Raw genomic sequence first — 15,791 nt, 5'->3', positions numbered from 1 at the left:
ACCATCATCAGCCGGTTCGTTTCCCTCCTCCCCCTCAGAGTCATCCGATACATCAGAGCCGGCTGTCGGACCCACAGGCTGGCCCTGAGTCACAACAGCAGCAGGCGAGGCAGCTTCTCTCAGCAGCCTGTTCCGAACGAAGGGACAGTTCTTTTTTTTTTGTTGACTGGAGTATAAGCCGAAGTGGAGTTTTTCAGCCCAAAAAGTGGGCTGAAAAATTCGGCTTATACTCAAGTATATACTTGGGATAGGGGGTAGAGAATGTTCCCCCCCCAAAAAAAATGCAGAATAGTGTAATATAGGAGCCTTAAGCAATAGGTGGGGAACAGTGTCATCAGGAAGGCATGCACATTTGTGTTTATTAAAGCACTCCATTACCACTTTAATGCACAGAGACAGAAAAGATGTTGTTTTACTTGTACTGGATTCTCATGTTCATTTTATTTTCTTAATGTTTTTCATGATTGTTTCCCCATAATCTTATTTAAAATTGAAATTATTAATTTATTAGGAGGTCTCAACATTGTGTTTACATAACAAGCTTCATTCTGAATATCTGACAAAATGCTAAGCATCACAGTCATACTTAAATGAATGTTTAAACAATGACTTAGACTGCAAAAGTGTGAATGTTTACAAAATAATGAAATCTACAGATTTAGATACAATCCCTTTCTAAGTAAAATGCAAGTGTTCAAAGTGTTTTATTTACTTTGCTATACTAAAATATAAAACTTACAATTTGGAAATAATTCAGACCCTTAGAAAAAGGGGGGAAAAGCAGTCTTGAGGATAAGAGAAAATACCATGTTTGAGGATATCCAAGTGATGCTAAGATTAGATCATGGGACATACGTTCTGGGGAGATTCCCCAATTAAGTATTCCTGCAGCTGTTCAATTGATGCCCTGGCTATTCATTGCATATGTTAAAAAAACCAAACCAGCCTTTTAAAAAAATCTTGTCAGTAAGCTGGTCCAATCAGATGTTGCCTCCGGTTCCTTTTACCACACTAGTGCTCTCACTGGCTTTATGTTCAGAGGCAGCATCTGATTGGGCCAGCTTGCTATTAGCAGAACAAAAGAGGGGTTTTTTGTTAACTGCATGATGCACAGCTGCACCTTAACAGGCAAGCTAGTATAGTTATTGCCACAGCAGACATGTTCTCCTGGTCACTACTGTAACAGGCAAGCTAGTATAGTTCTTGCCATAGCAGACATGTTCTCCTGGTCACTACTGTATTATTTCCATGCCTGCTGTGGCAAGAACTATACTAGCTTGCCTGTTAAGGTGCAGCTGTGCATCATGCAGTTAACAAAAAACCCCTCTTTTGTTATGCTAATAGCAAGCTGGCCCAATCAGATGCTGCCTCTGAACATAAAGCCAGTGAGAGCACTAGTGTGGTAAAAGGGACTGAGACTCAATGTCCTCTGTCTACATGATCACTTGAGGCAATATCTGAAGCATTGTGTGAGGAGAAGACTATAGTGAGGATTATCACTTTAATGGATACTATTGGCACTTATTTTGGGCCTGGCAACATACTGATATGAGCAATTGAGTAAATTTTTGGCAGGACCAAGAATCTGTATAGGTAATTATTCAGAGTTTTGTCTCTTAAAAGTAATATACTGCATTTGATTTACTGTTGATATCTCATGTACAGTCTCATTCTGAAATTACTATTGTTTGTTCACAGAACATAACAGATTAAAGAATGACAACTTCCTTCTACAACAACAAAACCTTCAGTAATACAATGTCTTTACAATGATTAGGAATGACTGTGCAACTGTCTACTACTGGCTAAACAGCGTTCATTGGAATATTTGGTCTTTAAGCCACAAAATTTGAATGTGGAATCTTGGTCAAATCTAAACAGTGTGATGTTGAAATGAGATGAGGCTCCGAAATGGAACTGTGGCCACTGCATTGATTTTCATCACATCTTTTCTCAGTTTATCATGGTACACAGCATGGCAGAATGGAAAAGGTAAGTAATATCTTTTATGAAAAGAGAGGGGAAAAAGGAAAACCAATATAAATACATTTGAAAACTTCCTTTTAGATGTTTAGACTACAAGAAGCAGTATAATGACATTTTTTTCAGAGAACAAGGCTACTTAAAGTTCAGGATCAGCAGAAAACAGTAAAGGTACAGTGCTTGTTTGCATCTAAAAAAATAAAATCTAAAGTTTAAATTTAGAAGGAAATAGTCTCCTTGCCGATCCATAGCTTAGAGTTTTCTCTAGATATATAGCAATAACACTTAGACTGCTTCACAGTGCTTTACAGCAGGGCTTTTCAACCAGTAGTACACGTACCACTGGTGGTATGCAAGCACCTGGCTGGTGGTACTCGGCGTCACCTTCCTCCCCCCCATCTCCCCCCCCCCCGCTCCTTCCCAGCTCACTTGCTGCCGGAAAACATGCTGCTTGCCAGCAGTCTGCAGGAACCTACCAGGGCGTGTTAAGAGCGCAAGGACAGAGCGAGGCCCCGCCCTCCCCTGGGTCTCATTATGTAGCAACCGTGACATCCTTCCCCCAGAAGCAAGTGCGAGCCTGAAGGGGACAGAGACCTCCACTCCCTCAGCAGGGTGTCCATCTTCTTTTCCTCCCCCCCCCCCCGCGAGCTTGCAATACCCCTCACAGCCCTCACATTGCCTTCCTCCCGGGGCTTGAGGGTTTTCCCCTTCTCCTCTTCCCGATGTGCCCAGCTGTATGGAGGGGAAAGCAAAGCGGCCAGATGGCGCGCGCCCTCCCCGAGGACTCATCCCGCAACTGCAGGTGGGAATCGAGGCCCACTTTTTTTCCCTGATGCGCGCCAAGGCAGGTGAAGCCATCAGAACGTGGGTGTGGAGGGAAAAATGCACCCGCCTGACTCCCTCCCCCCCACTGTTGTCAACTCCGTACAGCTGGCGCCAACTGGAGCCTGTTGGAGGTCGGGGCTGGCCATACGGAGTCATCAGCTGATCAGTGGCCCTGTATGTGGTCACCTGGGTGCATGGCATTGCACCGACCCGCCAGGAGCTCTGGCGACTCCGTACGACTGGCCCCGACCTCCGCAAGTGGAAAGTGAGGGAGATTGCTAGGAGTGCGAATCGGCGCATGCTGAGAAACGCCGATCTCGTGCTTCTGCAATCTCCTTCACTTGGTTTCAGCTTGCTTTCAAGCTCCTAGAGAAGGAAGGGAGGGAAGGGAGGGAGGAGGGGAGGGGAAGGAGGGAGAGATGGGAGAGAGAGATGGGAGGGAGAGAGAGATAGGAGGGAAGGAAGGGAAGGAGAGAGGGGAGGGAGGGAAGGGAAGGGCTTTGACATTACAGATGTTCTTCTTGGAGGGGAGGTCTCCAGGTGGACAGAGCAAGGCAGAAGGGAGACTTCTGGAGACTTCATCTTTGCAGCAAACTCCTCTGCCATTATACACATCTGATAATGGAGAGAAAAGTGGACTTCTAAGGATGTTTTCCATTAGAATTCCCTTTCTAGTGAGATCTACCCTGACATCTTCACTACATGCATTGTCTCTCTTGTTTGAATCTGCTTAATTGTAATTTCCTTGATTAGCTAGTTTTCAAGCAGTTATAATCTCTTTTAATCTCGATCTATTTGATTTCTTATTTCTTCCTGTCAGTTGTAATATGTTACACATTAAGATCCTTGGCTCCCAAATTTTAATTACTTTACTTTTCATAGCAAATTTCTGCCAATTTGAATCAAAGCATAGCGCTCTCTGAGCTTTGTTGCAAAGAAACAAAAAACCTTTAAAATCACTCCTCCCTATACTAACAGGGCAACCCACTACAAAAATAGAAATTAACAGCAAAACCCATTCCCTACTAGCACTGCTGATGTTTCATAATTTGGGTAATGAAAATCTGCAAGAAAACAACCAAGTTCAGAGAGCAGCAAGGACCCCTTAGCTATAAATACTCTCCTTGATCAGTTGAATCAAAGTGTTATTCTTCTCAATATTTCTCAACATACTGCACCCTTCTGGGTTGCATTATCATTATCATTATCTTAACTTTATTGCAGTCATTAAACAGAACAAAAGAATTGGCATTCAAATACTCAGAATATCCAAAACTAAAGTGAGAAATTCAGGATAGTTAAAAAAGTACTTTCAGACAAACATTTTGGCTAAAAAACAATATCAAATCAGAATATGTTGAAAGGGTTATGACAAAACATAAAAAGCACACTGAAAAGCCAGTAGCATTTTTTGTGAAGAAGAGAGATGAATTTATAAAACGCCGTGCTACTTTCAAGGTCCACTACCATCTCCAAAAAATGTCTGGAAGCATCTTACCAAATGTCCTTGATAGCAGCTAAACAAAATAAGCCTCACACAATCGTGGAAGAAGTCGTGATTCCCTCTGCCATTGCAATTTCCTCAATTCTCTTTGATGGAAAAATGATTGCTGCTATTTGTCATATTCCATGTTCTGATAACACCGTCCAAAGACGAATGCAAGATACGGCCAAAGATGTTATCTAACAAGTGGTGGAAAAAATCACAGCAGCAGAAAAATTTGCATTTCAATTGGATGAAAACACTAACGTCACTGGTGAGACGCAATTAATTGTCTTTGTGCGTGTTTCTGATTCGGACGATATATTAAAACACGTATTATTTTGCCGTGCACTATTGGGCAGAACAACTGGGGAAGAAATATTCACAATAATTGACATTTTTTTCACTGAATATGGAATATTATGGACTTGGTGTGTAGGAATTTGTTCTGATGGTGCAGCAGCTCTTACAGGAAGAACTTCAGGGGTGGTAGCACAAGCTAAGGCAAGAAACAGCTCCATTGTTTCAAATCATTGCATCTTGCATAGATATGCACTTGCTGCTAAATGGATGAGCCCAGTGTTACATGAGACTTTGGCAGATGCTGCAAAAATAATAAATTTCATCAAAAGCTGGCCATTGAATGGAAGTTTATTCCGGCAATTATGCAAGGATTTGGATTCTGAGCACATCACTCTTCTCTTTCTTATAGAAGTACATTGGTTGTCAAGAGGTAAAACATTATCAAGATTATTCAAACTATGAGATGAAACGCACCTGTTCCTGACAAATGTTTCATCACCCCTAGCAGAAAAGTTTCAAAATGTCTTTTGGGTATCCTGCCTTGCCTATTTGGCTGACATATTTAAAAGGCTAAATAAACGTAATCGGTCGCTGCAGGGCCATGGTCATAACGTGTTTGTTATGGAAGACAAAGTTTGTGCCTTCCACAAAAAAATCTCCCTGTGGATAGGACAAGTAGAAAAAAAGAATATTGCCTCATTTCCCAATGTGTCAGAGTTTATTGAACTAAATTCTATTGTTGACACTGAGGGCATTGAAACAGCCATCAAGAATCGTTTAGAAAAATTGCACACAGAGTTTGCGTTGTATTCCAGCACCTTTTTTGGATGGAACCTTGTAGGGTAGGCAAGGCAGGTTGTATGACGTGTATGAGTTCCGGCACCTTTTTCTTTTACAAAAAAAGCACTGCTGAGTTGTATCACCCTTCACCATGGCCGATGTTCAGAACTCTGACCTTTCCTCTCCAGAGCAAGAGGCACTTCTGGAATTGATATCAAACCACAGTTTGAAGGAACTTTTCAATGAAAAAACACTGACTGAGTTCTGGAGCCAGGCTGCAAAACTATACCCGGAAGTTGGAGGAAAGGCTATCACAGCATTACTGCCATTTGGTTCCACATACTTGTGTGAGAAGGCATTTTCTTCCTCAACATGTATAAAAACTAAGGAAAGGAATTGCCTTCAGCTGGAGCCTGACTTAATTCTGTCAGTAAGCACTCTCCAGCCACGACTGCAAAGATTAATGGCAGAGAAGCAGCCACAAGTTTCCCATTAAAAGTGTGGTAAATTGGTTCACTTTTTTCCTGTTTTTGTTTGGTCAATAAAGTTTTTGACACCTCGCTAAGTAAATTGGTTCACTTTTTTCCTGTTTTTGTTTGGTCAATAAAGTTTTTGACACCTTGCTAAGCCACTGGTGGTATTTGAATATTGTCATGTCCTAAAGGTGGCACTCTCCTCTGCCTCTGCGCGCACACAGGGAGGGCCGTGATTTTCTCCAGTCCCGTGATTTTCTCCAGGCTGGGGTCTGTGTGGCGTAGCACTGGACAATGGGAGGGAGGGAAGGAAGGAAGGGACAAAGGAGGTAAGAAAGGAAGGAAAGAAGGACAATGGGAGAGAGGGAGGGAAGGAGGGCACCTACCCCAGTCCCACCCCACTCCACCACAGACCCAGGGATTCCCATTCACACACACACAGGCACCCTGCAACCTGAGGGAGGGAGGGACAATGGAAGGGAGGAAGGGAAGGAGGAAGGAACAAAGAAGGAGGTAAGAAAGGAAGGAAAGAAGGAAGGAAGGGACAATGGGAGAGAAAGAGGGAGGGAAGGAGGGCACCCACCCCAGTCCCACCCACCTCCACCAGAGACCCATGGATTCCCCCCATACAGGCACCCTGCAACCTGAGTAATGAGCTGCCCCCCCCCCCGGCCATTGACTTCGCTTGTCAAAAAGTTGCAAAAGGTGATCACATGACTCTGGGACACTGTAACTGTCATAAGTATGAATCAGTTGCCAAGCATCCAAATGTAAATCACATGACCCTGGGGATGTTGCAACAGTCATAAGTGTGAAAAATGGTCATAAGTCACTTTCAGTGCCATCGTAACTTCAAACAGTCACTAAGTGAATTGTAAGTTGAGGACTACCTGTACTTTATCATTTTTTTTCTCTTTTCTTTTTGGTCACGTTTTTGACACCTTGCTGGGTGACTGGTGGTACTCGGAGAGTGCCTTATCCTAAAAGTGGTACAATGGGTGAGAAAGTTGAAAAGCCCTGCTTTACAGCACTGTCTGAGCAGTTTACAATGATGTAATTTTATCCCCAACACTTTACTAACCTCAGAAGTATGGAAGGCTGAGTCAATCATGACTGAGTCAGGATTGAACTCCTGGTTGTGGAAAAGAGTTAGTCTGTAATACTGTATTCTAACCACTGCCCCACATGGTTCCAATCAATGTTTGGCAAAATAGGCAAAGACTATATAAAATTGTAAGGAAGTATTACTATATGAATTATGCTCAATACTTTCTGATAAACTTTAATGGAAATATACCAATTACTGTTTTAGCTCTTATTCTACACCATAGCTGTATACAATTTTTTAAAAATCCACATAAGATTGTAATACTTAATTCCATCCTGAACTACAATGAATGTAGGAGAATATTTTTATGATCTATTTTCTTTTCTTTAACATGAGCTAGTAGCTACAAAGATGATAGACAATATTCTTGTAAAGAAAATTGTGTTTTTTAAAATTATCAATATTGACCAATTCATAAAGAAAGGTTTCATATTTTTTATGACAATTATATGTGCTGTTGCCTGAATCAATTCTTCCAGAATCTTATTTATAGAAGAGTTTATAAGAGTAACCATTACAGTAAGCTAATATGTTCAAATTGGTGTTCTTAAATGTGGTCCTAATGCATTGTATTATTAACTGTTGCCATGCAAATCTTCGGAGATAAATAAGATTTGTGTAATTCACCTGTGGGGATTTTGCATTTTGTGATATCAGTACAGTATTTGCAAATAAATATAAACCATCACAAGAACTTAGGGGCAACAATGTCTTGGAGGGAATTGCTTTAGTACAAATAAGGAATAAGTAATTCATTCTTGATTGTTGGCTTAAGTGCTAATAAAGAGAAAATATATGTTCCTTGTTACAATGAAGGTTGACTATTACAATAAGTAATGTGTATTTCCCCTCCATTGACTGCATTAAAATATATAAACATAACAAAACCAATAGCATAAACAGGATACTTTAAGAATAAAGGAAGAAGCAAATTCCCCTTGATATAGTTAACCATCAAGAATTAAATATATTTAATACTGGCTTTCCAATAATAGAGTGTACCATTCCTAGCTTGTACAACATGGTTCACTTCTAAGGTATAAAAATGGGATACTTCTTGTCTTTTTCATTGTAACATTTTTTTGGAAATGATTTTGTTTCTTCCAAGTTTTTGCAATTCCAGAATTTAGCCAGATTAAAAAGCAAAGTAAATACTTCATTGCATATTTGACATGTTAATTATATATGTTAAATATCTAAATTTAAATGGATGGATGGATGGATGCATACAAAAACAGAAAAATCAGGAGATTGTAAATGTGCCTTTTTATTAATGGTTATCACTCTTACTTTATTTCTTTTTAACATTACAATTTCTAGAAAGTAGAAAATCTATTTTGACCAATGTAAGAGATGTCAAATATCTTTACTTTCCTTACACTGTAGTATAAAGCAAGAAAAAAATCTCTCTATTTTTCAGTTAGTTGAAAATTCATAAAGATATATCAAGGGAAGGCTAGTTGCCATTGGTGACATGGTTTCAGGAGTCTTGTTTCAAAATTATCCATTATGGCTTACCATCTAACCTTGTGCCAGCAAGCCCTACTGAGTTCAAGGTTATTTCTAAACAAATCTATATAGGATTGCAGCTTTCATTCATTTTCCCTGTGTTTCCTACTGTAGAGGAATGCTATTTCTTCTGAAAGTAGTATGTTGAATGCTTGAAAGTGAAATAGCTTTTTTTCTTAAACTTTGTTGGATGTGAATAGAACTATGAAAGAAATAGGGGTCACTGATTTTTATTGTACAGTAAATTGTAGATTAAGCCAGCCTTCCCACACTATGTGTATCTGAATAATAGAGAGAGAGAGAGGGAGGAAATGTATCACACTGCTTCAAGCAGAGCATTCAAATTAGGAACATATTGTATCACACTCTCAGGAGTAGCTGGGAGAGATGCTTTCCTTTTCACAAAACTGGGTCCCTAGAAGATATGGGTTCAAAATGTGCCATCCTTTCCCTCTTTGCAGATAGTCCTCGGGTTATGACCACTTCTTCAATGACCAAAGTTATAATAGCACTGCACAAGTGATACTTATGATCAGTCCTTGAAGTTTTTGCCATTGCTGCATGCTCCCAATTGCTATTGTAACCCAAAGGTTACCTGTACTTTTATTCGGGGGGGGGGTTTGGCTTATAAGGACACTTGAAGACAGTTCAGCATCTCTAATAAAATTTAAGGACCCTACTTGGTTTCCATAGAGATTCTTGCAATAAAATATTAGAGATTAGGGCTTATCAGTATGGCAACCTCCTCTTTATTTCCTTTTAAATTAACAGATGTTTTAAATATGCTAAAAGCACGGTGAATATGAATGGGGCAAAAAGCATGGTGAATGTGAAGATTAATTGCATGCATCTTCTACTTTTGTTAGAGAACTCAGTGGATTGTACAGGTAGTTCTCTATTTACAACCACAACTGAGTTCATAATTTCTGTTGCTAAACTGGACAGTTGTTACATGAGTTTTGCCTCATTTTATAACCTTTTCTTCCATAGTTGTTAAGTGAATCAGTGCAGTTGTTGAGCTAGTAATAGGGTTATGAATTATGAATATCGTTTCCCCACTGACTTTGCTTGTCAGAAGGTCCCAAAAGATGATCACATGACCCTGAGATATTGCAACCATGATAAATACATGCCAATTGCCAAGCGTCCAAATTTTGATCATGTGACCATGGGGATGCTGCAACAGCTGTAAGTATGAAAAACAGTCATGTCACTTTTTCCAGTGATGTTGTATCTTTAAATGGTCACTAAATGAATCATTGTGAGTCAAAGACTACCTGTATAGAGTTCTCTTCAACTTCCACCTGAGTCTTCTGATCCAAATCTTGCTCCTCAGCCATGATGCTGTACTACACCAGGTCTGTATGAGCACTTTGTCTTGAAAAGCACCAATGTCATGTACAGAAATGTACTGAAAAGAGCTCAGTTAAAATATATTTTTTAACTTTCTAAAACTTTTATGTATTTACAGTGATAGAAGTTTGAGCTCTACTTTTTATTTTGCATATATCTATTAGTCTAAAGGCAAATATGTTGTTGTTAGTTGCGAAGTCATGTCTGACCCATCGTGACCCCATGGACAACGTTCCTCCAGGCCTTCCTGTCCTCTATCATCTTCTGTAGTCCATTTAGGCTCACGCCTACTGCTTCAGTGACTCCATCCAGCCACCTCATTCTCTGTTGTCCCCTTCTCTTGCCCTCAATCTTTTCCAGCATTAGGCTCTTCTCCAGTGAGTCCTTCCTTCTCATTAGGTGGCCAAAGTATTTGAGTTTCAACTTCAGGATCTGGCCTTCTAAAGAGCAATCAGGGTTGATCTCCTCTAGGACTGATCAGTTTGATCACCTTGCAGTCCAAGGGACTCGCAGGAGTCTTCTACAGCACCATAGTTCAAAGGCTTCAATTCTTTGGTGCTCAGCCTTTCTTATGGTTCAACTTTCACAGCCATACATTGCAACTGGGAAGACCATAGCTTTGACTATACACACTTTTGTTGGCAGGGTGATGTCTCTGCTTTTTAGTGTGCTGTCTAGATTTGCCATGGCTTTTCTCCCCAGGAGCAAGCGTCTTTTAATTTCTTGGCTACAGTCCCCATCTGCAGTGATCTTGGAGCCCAGGAAAATAAAATCTGTCACTACCTCCATTTCTTCCCCATCTATTTGCCAGGAATTGAGAGGGCCGGATGCCATAATCTTGGTTTTCTTAATGTTTAGTTTCAACCCAACTTTTGCACTCTCCTTCACTCGCAACAAGAGGCTTTTTAGTTCCTCTTCACTTTCTGCCATTAGAGTGGTATCTGCATATCTTAGGTTGTTGATATTTCTCCCAGCAATCTTAATTCCAACTTTTGATTCATCTAGCCCTCCCTTTCTCATGATGTGCTCTGCATATAAGTTAAACAGGCAGGTTGACAGTACACAGCCTTGCCGGACTCCTTTCCCAAGTTTGAACTAATCAGTGGTTCCGTATCCAGTTCTCACTGTTGCTTCTTGACCCGCATATAGGTTTCTCAAGAGACAAAAGGCAAATATATATTAGTCTAAAGGCAATGCAGACAATACAAATCACATAGATACAGACAGGAATTGTTCAAGAATTATGTCCTTGATATCTAGCAGAACTTTCTTATGCTTCAGCAGGCAGAAAGAAAGAATTTGTTTTATCTTGAAATATTTTTTTTGACAGAATAACTACATAATATATTATAGTATGTTTTTATATTTCAAAATACATGGTTTATTTTCATCATGCAGGTAAGCAAATATACATTTTACACATTGGTGCTCTACTACGAAGTTCCCTAACCTTTCCGGCTTTGTAGACTTGTCAGGGATGGGGGGGAGAGGAGATCATTCCATGTAAGTGGTTGGCACATTCTCCTGCCGCTCACACAAATGGAGCGTGCACATGAACTTGCCCGCTGTTCATGCAAGTGGGGATGTGCACACATGCATACTTGCCTGCTTACTTCTGCAGCCCAGTTCCAAATGGCTGAAGGCCTGGTAGTGGCCATGGCTCAGGGATTGGGGTCTCCTGCTCTACTATACTGATCAGCTATTATGGGATGACATGCATACCAAATAAAAACCAACCAGCCAATTTATAGTGAAGAGGCAAGTTCTATATATATTTACTGGCAAAGCAAACTTTTATTCAGATAAATGAAAAATATATATAGCCAATATGTTCATAAATATTTCACACAGAATTATAGGTAGAATATTATACTATCACTGACTTAATATGATTAATATTTCCAATATTCTAAGAGCTATATTCTTCTATTCTCTATGCAATTTAGTATGCTGTGCCTTTTTGAAATGATTACCTTTCTGAAACCTGCTGAAGTTCTTCCAGCCTTCTGAACCATATCCCTCTTGCTCATAAGGGGGTGCAATATTAAGCATGTATCTAGATGATGTAATAGGATAGATAGAATTTTTTTTAAAAAAGCAAGGCTACCCATAAGATAGCCCAGTGCAGTACAATATAGAATTTTATGGATTATAACTGGTACTTTGAATTGGGCCCAGAAGTCTATTCCAGACTGTAATATAGGTCTTACTTTGCAGTGGTGGGTTTTGTCTGCCAACAGCCTTCTATTCCAGCAGTAGCTTCTGGGTTGTCTTCAATGGTGATTCCAAATACATTCATTGCAGTAAAGTTCCCGATTCCTCTGTAAGTTATAACTGGCACACCATCTGAAGCTGCACAAAGGCTACATTGATAACACTGTTATGGACTTGTTCCTTTACAGAAGAGTGACCCCATCCAGGGAGGTCAAGATGTTTATGGTTGAGCAGCAGTTCTGACTTGCTACGATTTAGCCTGAGCTTGTTTCTTCCCATTCAGGATGTGATAATCTTGAAGCACCAGCTTGAGATAGAAATACAGTACATGCTAAATAAGATAGTGTCCCATATTAGAGTACTAATTGTGCTAGGTAACTGTTCCCCTATGATTATTAATTTGAGAGTGGAGCCACTATAAAATGTTCTTCTTGCCATTTAAGTAGAATAGCATTCTGAAATGTGCTCTCTTTTTAAAACCTTTCCTAGATAGATGAGAGGATGTAGTTTGAAGAGATTAATTATCTCATTTGAAACCTTCAATTTTCCTTAAGAAACTCATTGAAAACTTCATATTCTTGTGTGAGCATAAGCTGGATGGATACATAAGGAGCAAAACAGGCTAAATCTTTGAACATAGAAAAACAACCTGTGTGTTATTTTCAGTTAATGGCCTTCCTACATAACATTTTAATTCTACAGATCAGTATTTGTTACATATATTCCACAGATTCTTATTTTAATGTATACTTGAGTACAAGTAAACAAATATTAGCTGTCCAAGAACAATAGTGCATTCATTAGATTTGATTGTTTCTGTTATGCAACTGATAGCAAACAACACAACTACCCCATAAAAGAGCTGAGACAACAGCTTTCTGCCATAGTACAGGTAGTCCTCAATTTACAACCATTTGTTTAACGACTGTTTGAAGTTACAATGGCACTGAAAAAAATAACTTATGACCGTTTTTCACACTTACGACCTGTCAATGCTGTGACAATGGATGTTCCCACTCTGACAACTGAGGGAAATTGCAGCCATTTTTACTTTGCTTTCAGCTTGCTTTTCTCTTGTTTGGAAATCAGATATAGAAGGGGGGATGGGGTGAATGCTTTTGCTCAGCTAGCCATAATAATAATGCAGCTTCGTGGGAACTCAAGGCCATAAACTGATAACATTTTGGTGGGCTGAGGAGCTGGAGAGGGAGCCCACGCTAATTGGAGAATGTGATTTATGACTGTTTCATGGGGGTGGGAATTGCAACTTGTTACTTTGTATCTGGGGAAAGGGAATTTAGTTTTGGGTTCAACTATGTAGTGCCGATACTTTGTTTCCTGAATAAAATGTTCTTTAAGGAAGAATTCTTGCCTTGAAGTTCTTTAATGGGTTTCATCTATCGGACCCATGACATTAACCCAAAACTCTGTTCTACCTTAATCACTTTGGGGTCCTGAGCTCCAGTCACTTTCCTGAACTCAAGGGACAGGCTGACAAAGACTCGGAAAAGATCTCAGCATGGAGAAGGAAGAAGCACCTGTAACTAGTACCCCAGCCATGGCTGCTGCCTCAATGGAGGGAGCGCAAGCCATTGCACCGGCAGAGAAAGGAAAGTTTGGAAGCCTTGCAGATGGGAGCAAGACCAAAGATGCAGGAGCTGATCCGGTCATTGGAGTGGACCTTGGGGATGCCACAGCCACCTCTGGGAGGTCAACAGCCATTGGGGGTGCAGCAACCGCCGCTGGGAGGCCAACAACCGCTAGGAGTGCAGCAGCAATGGGGGGGCAGAAGCCCATGATGGCGCCACCCCTCAAGCAACTTTCGTTGGCTACCCAGAGAAGCTGATTTCTTCCTCAATCAAGTATGTTCCCACATGAATCAAAATGCCAATCTTTACCAAGATCCAGCTGCTAGGGTCGATGTCACAACTAATCTAGAAGGGGAAGCATCTGAGTGGCTAAACAATTTATACAACGAGCAAGCACCTGAACTGATGGATCTCCATTTCTTCCTCCTAGGGTTGAGGGCCAGGTTCAAGGACCAATCCATAGCCCTTAAAGCTGAAAAACAAATTCACAAGGTAAAGCAAGGTGGTAGACCTGTGTTGGAATACGTGTGAGAATTTCACAAGGTGGCAGATCGGATTGAAAGGTGGCCTAAGCAATCCCTAATGCATCACTTCAAGGAGGGGCTAGACGATCACTTCTCCCAGGCCTGCATCTACTGGGCCATCCCTGATCAACTGCAAGAGTGGTATCAGGCGGCAGTGAGACTAGATGTCAAGCTTGCTCGTTACAAGAAACTGTCTCTTCCAGAAGCCAGACTGAAACCAGAGCAGACCAGGCGGCCGCCTCCACAAAGACCCCCAGCCATCACGGCCATAGAATCCCCCAAACCACCTGCTGGCCCACCAATCAAATGCTTCAGATGTGGACAACAGGGACACTGAGCGGCAAACTGTCCGATCCCATACCCCCAACAGGGGGGTAGATCGGGACCTCCAGGAAGGAAGAAACCAGCCCAACAGCCAGCAAGAGAAGAATAAAGCTGTGTTGTGCAAGAACCCGTCACCCAGGTCACGTCGCCCACACGAGAGAGTGCCGAGGCCCAAGCCAAATCTACCACCACTCTGCCCTCCTGCAACAGTGACGACAAAGGGGAGAATGACCTGATGGTGAGTTGACCCATTCCACCTTTTCCACTCGCTGCTAAGCTCATAGTCCCTAAGACAGGAGTACAAATGGATCTGAAAGTGCTAGTGGATTTAGGATGTTCCTAGTGCATTATCAGTTTGCCAATTGCCCTTAAGATGGGTATACAAGCAAGATTGCTCTCCAAACCCATGAAGTTTGAACAGGCAGATGGCTCTTTAATGGGAGAAACTTTAGTCACCCATCTAACCAAACCTATACACTTAGAAATAGGTGAACATATGGAGTTCATCCGTTTCGTGGTGGCTCCGAAGATGACTGAGGCTGTGATTTATTTTTTAATCCCATTTATATTCCGCCCTTCTCCGAAGACTCAGGGCGACTTACAATCTAAGAAGCACAAATCAATGTGCTTAGCAATTTTAGGTGTAGCCTGGTTAGACAAGTGGAAACCTTTTATTTGGTGGGAAAAGGGGTGAGGACTGTGAGATTACCCATAGGGCCCCAACCCCCTCTTGATTCTTCTGACTTTACTGGAGAGCCTAAGCCATTCATGGCATCAGCTAAGATAGCTGCCATTCCCCGGCCAAGCGAACCACTCATTCCCAGCAAGTCCCGGGATTTAGCGGAGGTGTTTAGTGAGAAAGAGTGCGACATCCTGCCACCTCATCGGCCGAATGACTGCATCATTGAACTATTACCGGGAACTAAACTCCCAAGGCCGAAAATGTATGCTATGACTCCCCTCGAAATGGAAGAACTACAGCAATATGTGAACAAAAACCTAGCAAGAGGCTTCATTGAACCGGCTAAATCCCAGGTGCAGACTCCGGTGTTATTTAAAGAGAAGAAAGATGGGTTGCTTTGTCTCTGTGTGGATTATAAGGGGTTAAATGCTGTGAGTATAGAAAACAAGTACCCCCTCCTGCTCCTGAAGGACCTACTAACCCATCTAGCAAAGGGGCACATCTTCACTAAATTAGACCTAAGAGAACCATGCTACCGAGTAAGAATAAGAAAAAGAGATGAATGGAAGATGCTTTAAACTGTCCTATGAGCAGCTACCAGTTCAAAGTTACGCCATTTGGACTACAAGGGGCTCCAGCTG

The 15,791-nt window shown here is 41.2% G+C and overlaps 1 protein-coding gene across 5 annotated transcripts in view; it reads left to right on the top strand.

Annotated features, from left to right (window-relative positions):
- MGAT4A (alpha-1,3-mannosyl-glycoprotein 4-beta-N-acetylglucosaminyltransferase A) overlaps positions 1 to 15,791 on the top strand; it is a 95,611-nt gene that overhangs the window by 15,693 nt on the left and 64,127 nt on the right. For all 5 annotated transcript variants that reach the window (XM_081327638.1, XM_081327637.1, XM_081327636.1 and 2 more), the window contains one exon: positions 1,699 to 1,992. In XM_081327638.1, the coding sequence (XP_081183764.1) occupies positions 1,899 to 1,992 (94 nt within the window). In that variant the 5' untranslated portion in view covers positions 1,699 to 1,898. The remainder of the gene's footprint in view (positions 1 to 1,698; positions 1,993 to 15,791) is intronic.

The sequence above is a fragment of the Vipera berus genome, assembly GCF_964194415.1.
Source record: "Vipera berus genome assembly, chromosome: 4".
Lineage (NCBI taxonomy): Eukaryota > Metazoa > Chordata > Lepidosauria > Squamata > Viperidae > Vipera > Vipera berus.
The sequence above is the reverse complement of the archived record's forward strand: the minus strand, read 5'-3'. Positions and strand labels throughout refer to the sequence as shown.